Below are 18,713 nucleotides of genomic sequence, written 5' to 3' on the forward strand. Positions count from 1 at the left end.
AAAGGATTTTAACAGTGTCCATATACCCATTGAATGAATACATAATTTTGTTCTCTGGAGCAAGGTCCCAATACTTCATTACCAGATTTATACTGATTAGAAGGGATGGTATTCAAGCTGATAACTAGTTCTCTCACTTACTGAATTGCTACTCGAAGGAAATCATTAAAATATCTAACACATGAATCTAAGGTTGCCTCCTAGTTCCAACTGAAATGATTTGAATGACATTTTTCACTTTTATAATTAAGTACTAGAAATATTTTATTGTAAAGACTGACAAATATATCAAATATGCTCTGTTTTGCAAAGTCTGATTTTCCAACTGTTAAGTTACTGGCACTTGGGGAAAAAAACAATCACTTAAATGAAAACTAAAAATATAAAGCCTATGTTTAAAACATGGCGTTTATTAATACTGCCCACTGAGCTCCATTTTTATTTTACATTGAAATACTTCTGCTTTGCAAAGAAAAGACAGAAAAGTGCATTTTACAAGAGTACTTTTTTCTTTTTAATTCTCTGCGAAAATGGAAGGAATCTGAATCACAAGTTCACAATGTGGTAAAATGAAATAAAGAAACAATGATTTCGGTAATGCTATGCCATCACTAGTGTTTGGCTCTGGCTTGGTTCTCGTAAATCAGATCCTGATATACAGTCTAGAGCATCTAGGTTTTTACTCTACAGCATATTAAACACAGAAAAGGAGGTTTAAAAAAAACCCCTTTCAATGTACAAACATGAATTTAAAAACTGATTTTAAAAAATCACCTTTTTACATAATGTATATGGCAAAAATGCTTTAAATACATGATTTTGGAATTATTTACAAAATGTATCAGTCTGTGGAACAATTCACAGACAAAGCATACATAGTTGCTTTACTTAGTTGTTGCATCTCAACTTTGGGAGATAGAAATTTATTCGGCAGTATAGCAAACATAAAAACTATGACAAAGTATCTTAAGGGCAACCAAACATTTGATCCTCAAAACAGTTTAAATACTAGGACTGCCAAAGTTCCTAAACGAGGACATGCTTTAATGATCCAGATGCCCATGTATTGTTCTATACTGTTTGAAGGACTGAGACAGACGCCCTTCAATACAGGCAAAGCTACTGGATGCAACCTCCTGTAAAAGGGACAGCTGAGAGCTATTGTCATCCAAAGAGTGAATTAACCTAGAATTTTCTTTTTTTCAATTTTATTAATATTTTAAAAAATACATAAAAATACAACATCCAATGTCTGAATAAATATATTTAACAAGTTGCAAGATAATACCTTATTTTACACAAAATTTTCAGCTTTAGAAATCTTGTTAAATAACTTCATTGTTGTTATATATTTCATTTTTGTCTTTTTGTAACAAAATAAAAACTCTGAAATTACATAGAAAAAAGACAAAATATTTTTGTCAAGGGATAAGATAGTCCACTGAAAACTTATTCACAATTCCACTGTAAACATTAATAAACATTAAAATATTTGCATAATTGTGTGCTCAAAAATCCTATAAAAAGTGGAAGACTTATTACAACTGTAGTTTTCAGTCAACTACACTTCCTTTCACAATTTATTTTGTCCCATTTACACCTTTAAACCTGGGCACACTGCTGAACATATACTTTGGCAGTTCTAAATAGCAAGTGCTTCCACAAAAATAAAAAAACAACAATAAAAAAAAAAAACACAACATAAACCCCCTACTCACCAAGTGTTCAAATACATCTTAGTGAAAGTGCAGCAGTCACTATTCAGCTGGATAATATTTTGATGTTTATCATGTGCACTTGCTTGTCTATGATTTCTATAACATTTGAAAGCTTTATTATACAAATTGAATTTGCTAAGTGCCCTTTTTTTATCTTCACAAAAAATGAAAAAAATTAAAGAGGAAAAATTATGACAAATATGGCAGGCTGCCTAACCTTCAATTATTAATCAGCTTATTTTTTTGCAACAGAAAAAAAGAAAAGAGAGGGAATAGATACAATCCAGCCTGGAAAAGTATACAGGATATACTTAGCAATGTCAAACCAGTTGAGTGCTTTCTGTGGTTGTATTTCAGGATTTTGGGATTTATGTCCATGGCAGCAAACTGCTGGGAAGGCAGAGAAAACGTGTATCACCTGCATTCTACAGCGAGTACATTTTGTGGGGGAGATGAGGATGAGGGGCTCATTCCAGTGTCTGACGAAGCAGATGACATGGAGGCTCCTGCATGAGACACTGTGGAATCAAAATAACCACATTAGACCTAAAACCTATCACTCAAAGATACCTAGCCACTGGCAAGTTAGAAATACATTTCTTAGCATTCATTTCAATTACAGTCCTCTTAAATGGTCCCTGAATTTAGGAATAACAAACTGTCAGCAAAAATTGTTTGGCTCAATTGAGTGGAATCAGTCTCTGGTCAGTTAAATAACTCAGTTCCAAAAAGGCATCTTAAAATGTAAAGATTAAAGAGATAATAAACTCTTAAACCCTAACTTGAAAGATAGCTGGAAGGAACTCATCTTGCCCCAAAACCAAAAACAAGGTCAACCTGGGTTAAATTTTCAGTATAGAAAATTCTTCCTTAGTCTCCAGGTTCTAGGACCGTAAGAGAATTCACTCAACCAAGAATTTCCTACAGGCAGATAACCACTGGCATCGTACCTTTATCCTGCCCTGGTACACCTAATGGACACAGCACCCTATAAGCAACAGCAGTTATCTAGGTCAGGTATCAGAATCATGATGGAATCAGGATCAGGATGGAAGTGTGGGGGTATGATTAGAAAAATGTCCTCACGGGGTGCTCGCATGGCTCAGAGGGCAGATGTGCAACTCTTGATTTCGGGGTTTGTGAGTTCGAGCCCCACATTGGGTGTAGAGATTACTTAAAAAAAAAAAAAAACCCAGAATCTTAAAAAAAAAAAAAAAAAGAAAGAGTCCTTATATGACTTTAACAGAACTCTCTAGGAAGATATAACACAGATTAAGGATCTATGCATTTGGTACTTTGCCATTTTTTTGGGGGGGGGGTGTTTTTTTTTTTCTTTGCAAAGCTCCCTTGTCTCCTGCCAAACTTTGCCTAATTGTTCCTATTTAAATTTTTAATTTTTAAGTATATCTCTCTGAGTGTGTACGAGTGCTGTCAATGTGACATGTAACTCGTTACTACAAATTCTAATATTCCAGAAATCACTCAGGGTCTCACTTTAATAACTCCATGCTACAAAAAATTAAGAAAACAAAAAAGGGAAGACTGTAATAAAAGAATCTTTTTAGTTGTCTGAAACTCCCATCACCCTCAGGAAACTTAAAGCAGTTTAGGGTGCTCTGAAGAAATTTCAACTTGTTAATTTCCTCCTCTTTTCGTGTTTAAAAGTTCTGTAAAGACTTCTTATTCTTGCTATTTACAGTTGTTAAAGAAAAGGACAAACATGGAAAGCCTGATCTTCCATTTGCTCCATCTTCTGGGAATTAACACTGCTGGACTTGGACTAGAATGATTCAAGATCACATATGATACAGGTCATTTTATCAGAAATTAGTCCCCTAACTGCCACAGACAGAAAACTCCTCTCAATATAGGCAAGCCTATCATGTAATTTACCCGTTTTTTTAAGAGACAGACCTCCTGGAGCCCTCCCCTCCCACCCATCCTATTCCTGGAATAGTTGGCTCTCTAGGCCTGCTGTGCAGTGGTCAAATCCTATCGCTTTCATTCATCACCTTGACATTTTCTTTACTGTTTTCCTAAGTGGGATTCCTTGTTTGCTGAATCCTATGTTGTCTTAGCTTTCTAGTTCTGCTTCTGGTTTCTAGTGCACTGAGAAATCTGACATGAGAAATCTGATGCTATTCTGAGACCCATTTTTTAGATATACCTTTATGTGGTAAACCAAAGGGTTCTGAAATGTCACGGTGTGCTTTAGGTGTGATTTTTTCTCTTTTACAGATGTTACGGTGAGTCATTTCAATCTTCTAATTCATATCCTTTGGTTCTGGAAATTTTTCTTGTAATACTTCTTTGATGACAGCTTCCTCCTGTGTTTTATTCAGTGCTCTTTTTCTAGAAATTCTGTGATTCAGAAGTTGGATCTCTTGGCCAGAACCTTTACTTCTCTTAGTTCTTTTCTCCTATTGTCTGACCATCTACTAGGATTTCTTTAGCTTTGCTATCTATCTCTTCTATTACATTTTTTAAAGTCCTATCGTATTTTTAATTTTTGAGAGATCCGTCTTGGTCTCTGCATTGTATTAATACTATCATATTTTGGGGGTGCACTGGTGGCTTAGTCAGTTAAGTGTCTGCCTTCGGCTCAGGTCTTGATCCCAAAATCCTGGGATCAAGCCCTGTGTCAGGCTCTCTGCTTGGCAGGGAGCCTGCTTCTCCCTCTCTCATCTGCCGCTCCGCCTGCTTGTGCTCGCTCGCTCTCTGTCAAGTAAATAAATAAAATCTTAAAAAGAAAAATACTATCATATTCTTGTTTCAAGACTACAGTATCTATCCTGTATTTCTGTATAGGTTATAGTTTGGTGTTTTCTATGGTACATTGTTTTTTACAACTTCCTTTTATTCTCATTTTCTACTTTGGTTTCTACCTTTATGTAGAAGCTTTCCTATCTGGTCTTGTGGCTCCCATATTTAAGAGGGGGGCATTAAAAAACTAACTGGAAGCTGTGTGCGAGCAGGCGGAGCTTTTCAATGATGGGCAGTGCACATATAGTGATTGGCAAGGATCTTGCTTTTTGGTTCAGGAACCTCTAAATGTTGGTATCTGAGTTAGTTTGTTCCTCTTGGGTTGACCAGCTTCTCCAGAAGAATCCTTCAGTCTCCTCCCAAGATTGAGCATAAGCTTAGTTGCCAGCTTTCAGGAAGCCAAGAGGGAAAGAGTTTCAGTCGGAAAAGGGATGGGGTCTCATCATTCAGTATTGTAAACTTTTGCTCAGGCTCACTATTTCTGGTTTTGCACTTACCCCTCACCTTCAGCTATGGCTGGTGTCCCTGAGTCTACAGGCCATTTACCCTCCATACAATAAGTTAATTTCCTATTTTCTGCTACAGCTGCAGAAGAAGGTAGTTTGTATCACAGGATGGGACAAAAGGATCCAATTTCTCCTTCTATTTTCAACCAATCTCCATTTTTAGTCTCACCTATATCCCTGCTTTCAGACCTGGGGTGATGTGGTATGGACTGGCTTGTATCTTGTTTTGCCTCACCGCAAGGATAACAAGCTTTAGGTTTTGGCATTCTGCTAAAGCAGTCCATGTGCTTCACAGCTTCCAAGAGAGAAGTTGTTAACATTCCTTATCTACTGTGGTCTGCTATCCTATTATCTTGTTCTTGTGGGTACAGAGCTTTTCATTTTCTTTACTGTTATTTTAGTCGGGTTTGGGGATGGACAGATGTGAACCTATCAATATTTAGAAGTCAGTCCCACACAGTTTTACGGTCTAAGTCAGATAGTACTCTCTCTCCATGATTAATCCAAAGTAATCTCTCGTTCCACCAACTCCTATACTTGGTGATATCTCTCTTGGGGCCCTCATCACACACCCTTCCTGCCAGAAGTTAAGATCTCTGAGATCAAAGTCTGTATCTCATTCATCTCTGCACTTCCACCACCTGGAAGAGGGCCTGGCACACAGCGTGAACACATTAACATTGAGCTGAACGATTTCAACTAATGTTGTTGAGCTCCTCAGGAAATAACTTAGGATCGCAAAAAGATAATTTCTTTGAGGATCAGCCCTATGCCCACTACTTTTGGTGAACCTCATAATAACAAATATAGTGCCTATTTATAGGTAGCCAGTAAATATTTGTTGAGCAAAGTGTGAATTTCAGAATAACTACCTCTTCTTGAGAACCCACCACATTTAATAAAATCACACATTTTGTAAAATAGTTCATAGTCCTTTTCAAGAGTCTCGTCCTGATTAATTCAGTTGTTGACCCACTCATTTCAATAATATCACAAAGAAGATAAAACTAGGAGTCTAAAAACAACAATTAATAAATGTGTACTATATTCAAAGAGTAACTTATGTAAATCTTCTAAAATGACAGGATATATTTGAAAAACACAGGAAGAAAAATTATAATCAAATTACCTTCTCTGTCTTTCTTTTTTAATCTTTTCCTCCTCCTGTCTATGGTTGCAACTTCAGACTTCAAAGACATGTAGTATTTTCTGATTTCCTGTAATTTTTCTTGGAGAAAAGAGATTCGCTCTGTACTGTTCATATTATCTAATTCATCTAAAGGGGAAAAAAAGTTTAATTTGGTTTTTAAAATAATTATCTGAGAAAAGAAGATGGCAGTTCTATCAAAACTCAACTTCTAAATCATCAAAAGCTTTAGTTTATTAAAACTTTCCATAATAATAGCTAAATAAGGCTCTATAAACAGGGATGACAATTAAATTTATGAATAAGATTTCTGTATATATCCCAAATTTTTTATACCAAATATGTATTACTTGGTGATATATTACTTAAACGATCAGATAAACACAAGAAAACATAAACACGCAGCAACCCTGATGTATAATTGTTGTTATTCATCCAGTTTCTTTGTATTGATATTTTCATTCACTGCTTATTTCCAGTTGTCAGTACTAGAAAGGGTATTTCAGTTTCATCGATAAATACAAATCACACATCTTATTACTGGAGATCTTTCTCTAATATTTATCAGATTATTATTATGAAAAGGCATGGATTTGTATTTAAGATACATGGTGATTACTGATAAGACAATATTTGGAAACCTACATAAATGAATTTGGTAACCACTATTTCTTATTTTGACATTTTAAGATAAATACTTTACAAAATACATTCAGGTTTTCTAAAGCTTCTTACTGAGTTGAAAGCTCCATTTATATGTTCTAGGGGATGAATTCGGATGTTTTTCCCTGTGTTTATCTTTTTCTCCATCTTTGATGTGAGGGGAAATTCTTGCAGGAGATCGTGCAAGCTTCTGTGGCTTAGACACACTAAGATGCTTTACTGGTGTACATTTATTTGAATTGTCCAGGACAGGAAGATCTTCACTATCACTGCTTTGTCCTATAATAAGAAAAAATTGATTCAGAGATTATAAATGATGAAAATATCAAATCTCAAAATGCAGCAGACCCAGCAATCATAGTTTTTGGTGTCCTACAGAAATAAGTGTACAAATGCACAAATTCTTAACAGTAAAGAAATGGAAATCTACATGCCCACCGATAGGAAAAATGTTAAAAATTACATATACTTGATTCTTGAACAACTGGTTGGGGTTAGGGGGACTGACCCCCATGCAGTCAAAAATCTGCATTTACTTTTGATTCCCCAGAAACTTAATTAATAATAGCCTACTGTTGACCGGAAGCCTTACTGATACCATAAAGTTGATTAACACATATTGTGTACGTTATATGCAACATTATATAGTGTATTCTTACAAAAGTAAGCTACAGAAAATGTTAGAAAATCGTGAGGAGAAAATACATTTACAGTACTCTAAAAAATCTGTAGATCTGCACAATTAAAACCCATGTTGTTCAAGGGTCAAATATACTATTGAATACTTAAAGTTGTTAAAAAGAATGAGCTAAAGTTTATAAAAACAAAAATGGCAAAATATCCCATATATACTGTTAAATAAAAAAGCAAAGTTATAAAACAATATGTATAGTATTGCCCCATTTATGTTTAAAACAAGATATAAAACCACCGAAACTGCATAAATGAAAAAGCACAAAAAAATACTTGACGTATGCACATCCTTTAACATATGTATAATAAAATGTGAGCAGATACTTGTTTGCAAATCTGTCCCTCCTCACCAGACATGCTTTTGCTTTTCACTTCATAACAAATTAGAATACTCTCAGTTTTACCCTTTTCCCCCCCAATCTTATACCCTACTACTTCCACGCTACTCTCAAAAGCCAACTTTGCCTTCTACCAAAAAGGCAAAGTTGAATGTTACACACTCAATTTCCCAGCCCCTCCTCTACCTGTATCTGTCTTTATTAACTTTTGAGGGGAGCTCAGAAAGAGAAGAATGTTTTTGAAGACTAATCTCTTCAGCTATAATCTTAAAACCATCCACTCACAGCTCCTCTGGCATATCCCAACAGCAATTATCCATCTTCTTTTATCTTCAGCTTCTTTTCCCAGTCTACCAACATGCTTAAATCTTTCCCACCCTGCAAGAGGGAGGGAAAAGAAAACTTCCCCTTTTAGCTGGCACCTCTTTCCTTCTCCTTAAAGTCAAATTTCTTGAAAGAAATTCTTTGTTACCCTGATTTCCACACCTTCTAATCACATTCCCATGTTCTTGTTAGGGTCCCAACATTTACAATTCACCAAATTCAATGAATGTATTTTAATCCTATTGCATATCCTATAGCATTCAAAACGTCTTTCTTATTCAAACCCACTAGTGTTTAGTGATTTGCATTTGTCTCTGATCAGTGCCCATATAAAGAGATAGCCCACTGAATTCTATTCTTGGTTCTTTTTCTTTTCATTTTACAACTCTCCCGTAGCAATCTCATGATCTTGCAATCCTTCACACAACCATCTTCTAAAAACAGACTCTTTTTTTTTTTTTTAAAGATTTTATTTATTTATTTGACAGAGAGAGAGAGACAGCCAGCGAGAGAGGGAACACAAGCAGGGGGAGTGGGAGAGGAAGAAGCAGGCTCACAGCAGAGGAGCCTGACATGGGGCTCGATCCCAGAACGCCAGGATCATGCCCTGAGCCGAAGGCAGACGCTTAACAACTAAGCCACCCAGGCGCCCCTAAAAACAGACTCTTCTAAGCTCCAGACTCCTACACTTCCCGAATACTGGGTACCTCTAACTCAACATTCCCTAAATTACTCTTCCAAAAACCTGCTGCAACTTCTGTATTCCATATGTTCGTTAACCAGTCCCTCATATGTAACTAATAATAACTGAATCCTAATGATTTCACTTCCCATCTCTTTAATTCATTTCTTCCTGCCAAATATTAAGCTCCAAAAGTAAAACTGATGATCTCCTTTTTTTTAAATCTTTTTAACTTTTTAGACAATCTTCAAACTTACAACAAAATTATAAGAACAGTTACCAAAAAATGTTTTCCTGACCCATTTGAAGGTTAAGTTGCCCAGCCATACTTGAGTACTTCAGTGTTTTTTTTCTTACAAACAAGGACATTCTCCTTGTGTTAGTTATCTGCAAACTGGCCCTAAACTTAGCAGTTTAAAACTACAAATGGTTAATATCTCACAGTGTCTGAGAGCTGGAATCTGGAAGCAGCTTGGCTGTGTGGTATGGCTCAGGGAATCTTGTGATGTTGCAGTGAAGCTTTTAGCTGAAGCTGTGGTCTCTGAAGACTTGACTGGAGCTGAAGAGTATGTTTCCAAGATGGTTCACCCACGTGGCTTTTGGCAGGAGGCCTCAGTTCCTTACTTGATGTTGGCAGGATGTGCTCAGTTCACCATGTGGACCTCCCCATAGGCTGCTGTGTCCTCAGGACATGGCAACTAACTTTTCCCAGACCAAGTGATCCAAGGGAGAGCGAGGAGGAATCTGCAGTGCCTTTTATGACTTATTCTCTGAAGTCATACTCTATCACTTCATTCAGCCCACATTCAAGGGAAGGGAATTAGGCTTTGTCTCTTGAAGGGGAGAGTATCAACAGATTTGTAGATATGTTTTTAAAACCACCATACACTTAGAGAACCATAAAACAACAATCGAAATCAGGAAATGAACACAAACATATTATCACCTAATCCTCAGATCCCATACAAGTTTCTCTACTTGACCCAATAATGTCTTTTGTAGCAATAGGATCCAGGTGAGAATCATCCGCTGCTTTTAATTGTCATGTCTCATAAGAGTCCTTTAAATCTGCAACAGTTCCTCTTTCTTTGACTTTCATGACCTTTGCAATTTCTTAAATTACAGACCAGTTATTTTACAGAAGATCCTTCAGTTGGAATTTGGTGATGGTTCCTCATGATTATACTCAGGTTATGCATCTTTGACAGGAGTGTCACAGATGTGCTGCTGTGTTCCTGTCACATCCTGCCAGGTACTATGTGATTCCCATTTGTCCCGTTACTGGTGATGTTCACTTTGATCATTTGACAAGCGTATCTGCCAGGCACTAGGACATTATTCAGTTACCCTCTGTAATTCCTGCTGCCACTCTCTTCTCATTTCCCGTCACTCCTCCTCTCTACATCTGTATTGTCCAGCCACACGTGGCTCTGAGAACTTCAAATATGGTTCAAAAGTTTTCCTTTGAAATGCCTTTTATCTTGTATAAATTATATGCTCCCTCCATGGGATATGTATCTACTGTAACCTAGAATTTTCCTTTGAGACTTGTATGAAGGCATGTTTTGGACATAAAACTTTAATTTGTCAAAATCAACCATGTTTATTTCTACTATATTCTACAACTTAGTTTTATTCCATATTGTACAGAAGTCTTTCTCAAGTATTCTATTTATACTGATTTACTAATTTCCTTGTTTGTTTCCATAAGAATCTTATTATCTTCTTGTTTTAAAAATACCATGCTACTATTTAGAAATCAGCTTTTCTAGATTAAAGTAAACCATTCCATTCAGAAATGTAAACTTAATCTGCTTTTACCACTAGAGCAAATATTACTTTCCTATTATTTAAGATCCTCAAATACATTCAATATTAAACCACTTTACATAAGAAATACAAATGAAATAAGCATAAAAAATAATCACAGCTATCCCAGCTCTAAATAAAATTGTAAGCCCCTTCAGCTTAAAAATTAGTGGAGGGGCGCCTGGGTGGCACAGCGGTTAAGCGTCTGCCTTCGGCTCAGGGCGTGATCCCGGCGTTGTGGGATCGAGCCCCACATCGGGCTCCTCTGCTATGAGCCTGCTTCTTCCTCTCCCACTCCCCCTGCTTGTGTTCCCTCTCGCTGGCTGTCTCTATCTCTGTCAAATAAATAAATAAAATCTTTTAAAAAAAAAAAATAAATAAAAAAAATAAATAAATAAAAATTAGTGGAAAAATTGCTATTTCCAGAACATAATAAACCAAACATTAAAAACATTTTTTTTATTAAGTAAATTCTACCCCCAACATGGGGCTTGAACTCACAACTCTGAGATCAAGAGTCACGTCCTCTACCAAGTGAGCCAGCTAGCCACGCCTAAACCAAATTTATTTTTAAATTGACACAAATGATCAAACCAACAAAATGCTGGAAATATGAACACTGTGCTAAGGCCAGCACTGGAAAGCACCAACCTGTTCCATTCTTTTCACTTTTGGCTACAGCACTTGTTCGCTTTGGGGTACGCTTTTGCTTTTTTGCCAGTAATCCACTATTTCCATCACTTGGCCTTTTCTGACCTGAAATAAGGGGAAAGAGACAATTGAAAAAAATATGTATCTACTTGGGATACCATTAGTTTATTATAAAAGAGAGACGTGGAAATTATTTACATGATGAAAGATTTCACAACTTCAGTGGAATGGGCAGCTTCACATGATGCCATTTTCAATAATGATTTATTCAGTCTACAAGCTTTCCAAGAATGTCACCCTCTCTAAATAAAAAACAATCCTTGTCATCTAGAATGACTTTGGCGCCTCCATATTCTGGGAGAAGAACTTTATCTCCAACTTTCATGCTAACTGGTTGGATCTCTCCACCCTTTCCTTTAGAGCCCGATCCAACAGCTACTACTATTGCTTGCAGTACATCTCCATGAGATTTTTCTGGAAGCATAATGCCTCCTTTGGTTACAGTTTCAGCTGCACTCCTTTCAACTAAAAGTCAGAGAGGGGAAGAAACTTTCTAAATGCCTGTCCTGTCCTGCCGTGACTCTGGCTACCACAGTTCATGCCCCACTCTCTAGCCGCTGCCATGGCAAGAGCCGCTATAATTATTCACTTGTCTACTCCATGTAAATTTCTACATAAACTTTTTTTTTTTTTTAGGGGTGCCTGGGTGGCTCAGTCGTTAAGCGTCTGCCTTTGGTTGACCGCGTGATCCCAGGGTCCTGGGATCGAGCCCCGCACTGGGCTCCCTGCTCTGCTGGGAGCCTGCTTCTTCCTCTCCCACTCCCCCCTGCTCTTGTTCCCTCTCTCGCTGGCTGTCTGTCAAAAAACACATTTTTTTTTTAAAGGCAGGGGAAGGGAGAGGAGGAGGTAGGAGGGAGAGAATGAATAGGAGGGAGGAAGGGAACTTTACCGCTCAAGAGTTCCTAAAACTCTTAACTTACTAATGTGGGGGTTGAACATAAAGGCTGATATTCTCCCTAGAAATTCCTTACCTTTCTCTCTGTTTTCTCTTTCTTGAACAATTATACTACAGGTACCAGAGGCAACACTGGCTTCAAATCCATTTGCTGATTCCCTCTCACAGATACCTTCTTGAGATTCTTCAGCAATGCTATCAACTTCAATGGTTATGTCACTCTCGCTTTTTATACTTCGAGACTCATCCTGACTGAGAGTAAGTGGTGAAGCTACTGAAAAGTTATGCTGTACTACCGGAGGTAGGGCAGGTGGGATAGAAACAAGAGAGTTAGACTCAGAGCTTTCAACCACCACATCTTCAATACTGGTCTTATCTTTCTCATCCAAATCATCCAAATCGACTTCATGGCAAACCAAAGTCTCAGGCCCAATCAGAGGCATTGCATCCTCTTCTTCCTTCAGTGGAGTACTTACAGTTTCTTCAGCTGGACTGTCAAATTTTTCACTAGTTAACTCTTGAATGCGTTGGTTTGACTCTGCAATTAATGATGGCATTCCTTCATTTTCTATTTCAAAATGTTGTTCAAAATTTAAGTTTTTCATTCCCTCAGATGCAACACAGTCACTGGTCTTTTCTTGAGATACGCTATTTGTCATTTCCATTCCATTCTCAATTCTTATTTTTTTCTCTGGTGATGACTGTCCCAGTATTTTCCGTTTCAACTTTTTTTCTTTTGCACATTGGTCAGTTTCATCTTCGGTAGAAGAAAAGTTTTTACTGTCTAATGAAGAAAATTCCAGACTCTGAGCTTCTATATGAGGTTCACTTCCTGCTTCGTCCTGGCTAAATGATGAAATCTTTATAATTTCTAAAGAAAGATCTTTTGTCTTGCTTCGTCTTCCCTTTCCCTTAGGAGATTTTTCGGCCTCTTTCTTAACTTCTTCTACGTGTTCCACTTTATTTCCAAAAATCTGTACTATTTGTTCATTTTCTCCAACTTCTAACTTCAGTGTTTCTAAAGGCTGCATTTGAGTCCTTTCGTTTTCTTTTAATATATGTGCAGCAATCTTTGGATTTTCTTCATCTAGTTTATCATTTAAATTTTCATTTTTTTCTAGTTCTTTAATATCAGGAGAAAGTTCTTCATTCATCAAATTCTTTTCTAAAAGGTCTTCTGTTTCACTATCAGATGAACAAGAGTCTGTAAAAGGAAATATTATATTACAAAGGTTTCTATCTTAATTACCAATGTAACTTTAGAATAAAAATTCTACCAAAAAAACTCTTAATCATGTATCTCTGAATACCTCCCTGTAGAAATTTCTGATAAACCATACATTTGTGCCAAAAATGAGGGTATTTCCAGTTAAACTCCATGTAAAAAACACAATACATTGAAAATATTACTATCTCAATTCTATAAAAGAAATATTTTGCATTTTTCACTAGTATCATGTTTAGGCTGTGTTAATCCTTAGAAAAATCAAAGGACTAGGGGGTCCTGAATGGCTTAGTCGGTTGAGCATTCCAACCGATTGGATCATGATTTTGGGGTCGTAAGATTGAGCCCCACATCAGGCTCCACACTCAGCAGGGAGTCTGCTTGGGATTCTCTCTCTCCCTCTGCCCTTCCCCCCTGCACGCACTCTCTAAAATAAATAAATCTTAAAAAAAAAAAAATCAAAGGACTAGTACTGAGATTATATTAATACATTAAGTGGTTTGATCTGAAATCTAGTAGTGATTAATAATTATCTGATTAATAAATGTGACAGGGCATTTTGTATCCCTAGAATTATTTAAAATAACTCTGGAAAGAAGAGATGTACAAAATGAGCAATATGAATTCCCAAAACGTTAAATGTTCTTCTGATTAAGACATAAAAGTACAGGCAAACTACCTTTTTTTTTTTTAAAGATTTTATTTATTTATTTGACATAGAGAAGGAGAGAGAGAGCACAAGCAGGGGGATCGGCAGGCAGAGGAAGAAGCAGGCTCCCTGCTGAGCAGAGAGACCAACACAGGGCTGGATCCCAGGACTCTGGGATCATGACCTGAGCCAAAGACTCAGGTTAAGTGTCTACTTAACCAACTGAGCCACCCAGGTGCCTCTAGTCTAAGCGAACTTCTTGCAAAATAAATCATTCTCTTTAAGTTTAAAGAATTTTTAAAATAATAAAGTAGGGCTGTAAGATTGTACAGCAGCTATAAAATATAAAAATTCTTCCCTCGCGGCGATCATAATGTAAACAAGTTCAAAAAGGCAAACTTAAATGTATTTTTTTAAGCGAAAAGGTATATGGTTTTGTGGTTTTATCATATTCAAAATTTAGAATCCAGTTGTTCTCATGTTAAAAAAAGAACTTTTATCTGGAAGTTGAGTGAGACTAAGACTACTATGTATAGTTTTGTAGGCTGTACACTGCACAAGAACATGCTATCTAAGGACACCTTTCACTTTGTGGGCATCTTCCATTTGTGTATTATGACAACTTTCCAGCAGATGGCAGTAATGAGGTAGGAGCGTGCCCTTTTCTAATTTACACACAAAACACCATATGGACAAATGGCAGTCTTGTAGTTCAGAATAGGTTTTTTCTTGAAGTGAGGGAAAATTTTATATAAGACCACTATTTAACATTTAAAGGTAAAAAAAGTGGGGGGAAAGTTAAAAGCAACACAGTATATGTTAACCTATACTCATCACAAAATGCCTCTACCACATTAGTTTATGCTTTTGAACACTTTGGTCTCAGCTTTGTTGAAATATCCTAGGTGAACAGCACTGAATTACAAGAAACACTGGTGCATGCTTTGAAAGACAGGTGCAGCACACAGTAGGATGCATGACTTGCCAACCCATCTTCTTTTAAAATAGACTATTCCTACAATACTGACAAGAAAAGTATTCCCAAATTAAAGTAAAACATCACTAAATTTTAAGTAACATGTACTAAAATATTTTCTTCAAATCAAATTTTGTAGTTTATATGAGATTAAAAACTTAGATGACTTTCTATGACTATCTCACACAAGTGAAGTTTTATTATTTATATTATTGATTTTTAAAAAATCAACGATCCTCAAAATTGAGCACCTTCCAATCCATTTGACAGAGGTGAGCTGTCTGGCATATTGCTGCGAGCACTTCTGGTACCTGATTTTCCTTCACTGTTTGGAGTCTTAGACAAACCATATGGCATGTTTGATGAAAGTGTAGATTTTAAAGGAGGTCGTCCTCGTTTTGACTTTTGCCTCTCCTCATCCTTCTTTTCATCCTTTTCACTGTCTTCTTTATTCTGGGCAACAACAAGAAAATGTATGAGAAGGGCCAGTGCCTTAGAAAAAATAAACATTCTACTTCTCCAAGGAGAACCGTAACTCAAAAAGATATATATTTTATATGTCAACTCTTAATTTGTGCTTATAGAAACATTAAAAGCAAGTAGTTTTCTAACACAGTTTGTATGTATATGCATATGATAGTCTACAGTTTGCAACACTGCAATTACATTGTGAAAGCCAGAGTCCATGCATTAGAGAGATGTACAGCTACTCAGCACTCTCCCCTCATTCCTTATTACTCCCTGAGCACCAGAAAGATATCTACCATTAAACAGACAAAACACTAGGAGAATCTCTACAGCAAAAGCTGAAAATCAAGGGTGTGGATGTGAGTACAACTCGTCAGTAGGTATGTGTTTTAAAATCTAGTATTAGCTTTCAAGACAGTGGACTTAAAAAAAGCCTAAAATCTGGCAACGCTGAGTCTGCGTCCCACAGGAGACTGGTGAGTTCCACCCTCTCTTGATGAGGAATGTGTCCTCTTTTAGGTCACTATCAATCCCGCTTTACCCTTTTTCTGTATAGCCCCTATAGACATTTGAGTTTGAAGCCTATATCCTAAGGGGTCCCTGGATTTTATCTTTCCTGAAACAGTGTGATAATGTGTTTACATTTTTTACTTTTTTAGCTTCTGGTTTATAAGAGAAAATCACAACTACCTTTTTAATCAAGATGATTATTACAAAGAGAAAACGAGATTTATAAAAAACAGTACAATATAAATAATACCTATACTTATCATAAGGATATGACTCTATATACATACTTTTGCTTTTTTCTTCTGTTTTTTCTTTGGTCCACCTTTGTCCAAAGGCCAGATTATCCTGTCAGCCTTCACCCATTCATCATACCTTAAAACAAAGAAAAAAGTTTAAACTTCAGAATACCTTATTTGAATGTATGCACCAAATAAAACAACAGTGAGAAAACTAAAGAGTTTGGTTCTAGTGTTGGCAGAAACGTGAAGAGCACGGGGCTGGCTTGCTGATAACACGTGCCAGCTTGTACTAGGTGCTTTGTAGACCTGCCACCAACAGGAGAAGGCAAGAGAATTTCTTAGGTTAAACAAGGTTAGAGAAAGAGCTAGGTGGGAAAACTCTATGCAGACTCATGACTGAACTGCTTTTGTTTTCTACAACTGCACTTTTGTTTCCCCCAGATCTGAGCTTAATGAAATACGCTTATGCTACACCGCCGTTAACTCTATTGACCAAATAATACAAAGAGAAGTTAGGTGAATTCATATTTGTAATATAATCAGCTCCAGGTTTATTTACAAAGTCCTTGTCAACTCTCTTTTCCTCCCAGAACTCTGTAGCTTCCAGTATTTCTAGTAAAATTTTATTCTGAACTGTGTCACCTCTAAAACTCTGAAATTTTTTAGAGATATTTCATTTCCTTTATCCAAATTTATTCTGTTTAGCTCAAATTGAAAACTCATTTCCCCTATACCTTCTTCCAAAATATTAACATCACTTTAAAATTTCAACGCAGTCCAAGTTACTAATCAGGGGCAAATAAGAAATTAAACTTTCTAGAACTAAATACCAGTTCTTACATTATGTAAACATATAGGTATTTATAGAGCTCAATCAAAATCTAAAATCTGAACATTTAAGCAAAAAGCACTACAGGCAGTTCTTGTTTTGAACTGTACCATGTTAATGAAAAACACCCTCACACTTTGTACCCCAGTTACCATGGTGCTGTGCACGGTAAGGACATAGTTCCAATATCCACATTTTGGTTGACAAAGGACCATCACCATACTACGGTTTGAAAACCGTCTCTTCCTGGACTAACCCAATATTTTCATTTTGCCAGGCTTTTAAGTATCTGTACATTCTTATCTCATTTAGAAATATTCACTCATTTGGACATTTACTGAGGGCCTACTAGCATGCCAGGCACTATATGAGGAAGTATGTAGAGAATAATAGAGAAGAAGAGGAAGGTCCTTGCTCTCTGCAACTTGCAACGTGGTGTGAAAGACACAGTAAAATCAAGTATAGTCTGATAAACGCAATGAGAGGGTTACTTATGTATCTGGTCCAGGGCTAACAAAGGAGTACCTGCCCAATTCCAAAATTCCACAGGACATATCAAACAACCAGGAAGCACAGATCTAATCTAGAGTACACTCGGTCCAGGCCACACTGGCCTGGTCACCACAGCATGTCATGTAGGTATTACATTAATACTGCCAACCAAGGGTGGTACCAGAATTTCTCAACTCTAGACCAGAACTCCCCTCACAGTTGCACATGCTACCCTGTTGTACAAATCCAACTGGATTCTCTAGGAACTACAGTGATTGCTTCCATAAGCAGACCAGAATTACACTATCTTTTAAGAGTATGGAAAGACAATGAAAAACCACAAACCATGTGAGTAACTAGTTGGGAAGATAACCAACTAGGAAGAACATGAGCATATAATAAAATGACTGTTGAGAAAAGTCATTTGGTAAAACATTAAAAAGATGAGCACAAAGGATGATAGGAAGGGGACATTCTAGAAAGCAGAACAGAAGAATAGACTCACACAGAGGGTAACTAAGAGTGGACGGCAAGGAACTGAACAAAGCAGAGGAAAAATGAAGGTTATCATGTGCTACAACTGCAAAGGCAGTGACTGAGGGCTGACAAAATAGCCGCCCACCCACCCAATTCAACAATATGTGCATACAAAACAACAGAGCTCGGAGATGGACTGAAGAGTTTGCATAGAATTGTCAAATATGTTGTGTGCCTGAAACTAGTATGTCACTGTATGTCAACTATAAACATTCAATAATAAACACTGTTTTTTATTACAAAAGTTTCAGGGCGCCTGGGGGCTCAGTCGACTATGTCCAACTCTTGCTTTCGGCTCAGGTCGTGATCTCAGGGTCATGAGATCAAGGCCTCCTCCCCAGCCCCCACCAGACTCCAGGCTCAGTGGGAGTCTGCCTGAGATTCTCTCTTACCTCTGCCCTCCCCTCGCTCTTGTTCCCAACCTCTCTCTAAAATAAGTAAATAAACTCTTTTAAAAAATTTGAAAAGTTTGTTTCTAGTGTTGGCAGAACTATGAACGGCATAGGGACTGGTTTGAGAAATTTTAAAGTTTTATATGC

General features: G+C 36.9%; 1 protein-coding gene and 1 pseudogene across 3 annotated transcripts in view; both read right to left on the reverse strand.

Moving 5' to 3' along the window:
- Window positions 1–375: 375 nt before the first annotated feature.
- Window positions 376–18,713, reverse strand: part of ARID4A (AT-rich interaction domain 4A) — a 63,003-nt gene continuing 44,665 nt past the window's right edge. For 2 of the 3 annotated variants that reach the window (XM_045810346.2, XM_045810347.2), the window contains exons 18-24: window positions 16,365–16,449; window positions 15,351–15,552; window positions 12,326–13,453; window positions 11,295–11,399; window positions 6,870–7,076; window positions 6,117–6,263; window positions 376–2,236 (exon numbers count right to left, since the gene is read on the reverse strand). In XM_045810346.2, coding sequence (XP_045666302.2) covers window positions 2,133–2,236; window positions 6,117–6,263; window positions 6,870–7,076; window positions 11,295–11,399; window positions 12,326–13,453; window positions 15,351–15,552; window positions 16,365–16,449 — 1,978 coding nt within the window. In that variant the 3' untranslated portion in view covers window positions 376–2,132. The remainder of the gene's footprint in view (window positions 2,237–6,116; window positions 6,264–6,869; window positions 7,077–11,294; window positions 11,400–12,325; window positions 13,454–15,350; window positions 15,553–16,364; window positions 16,450–18,713) is intronic. The other variant, XM_045810348.2, reaches the window with a different exon arrangement.
- Window positions 11,406–12,318, reverse strand: LOC148107666 (10 kDa heat shock protein, mitochondrial pseudogene; annotated as a pseudogene).

The sequence above is a fragment of the Ursus americanus genome, chromosome 26, assembly GCF_024610735.1.
Source record: "Ursus americanus isolate L20-20 chromosome 26, mUrsAme1.1.p, whole genome shotgun sequence".
NCBI classification, from domain to species: Eukaryota; Metazoa; Chordata; class Mammalia; order Carnivora; family Ursidae; genus Ursus; species Ursus americanus.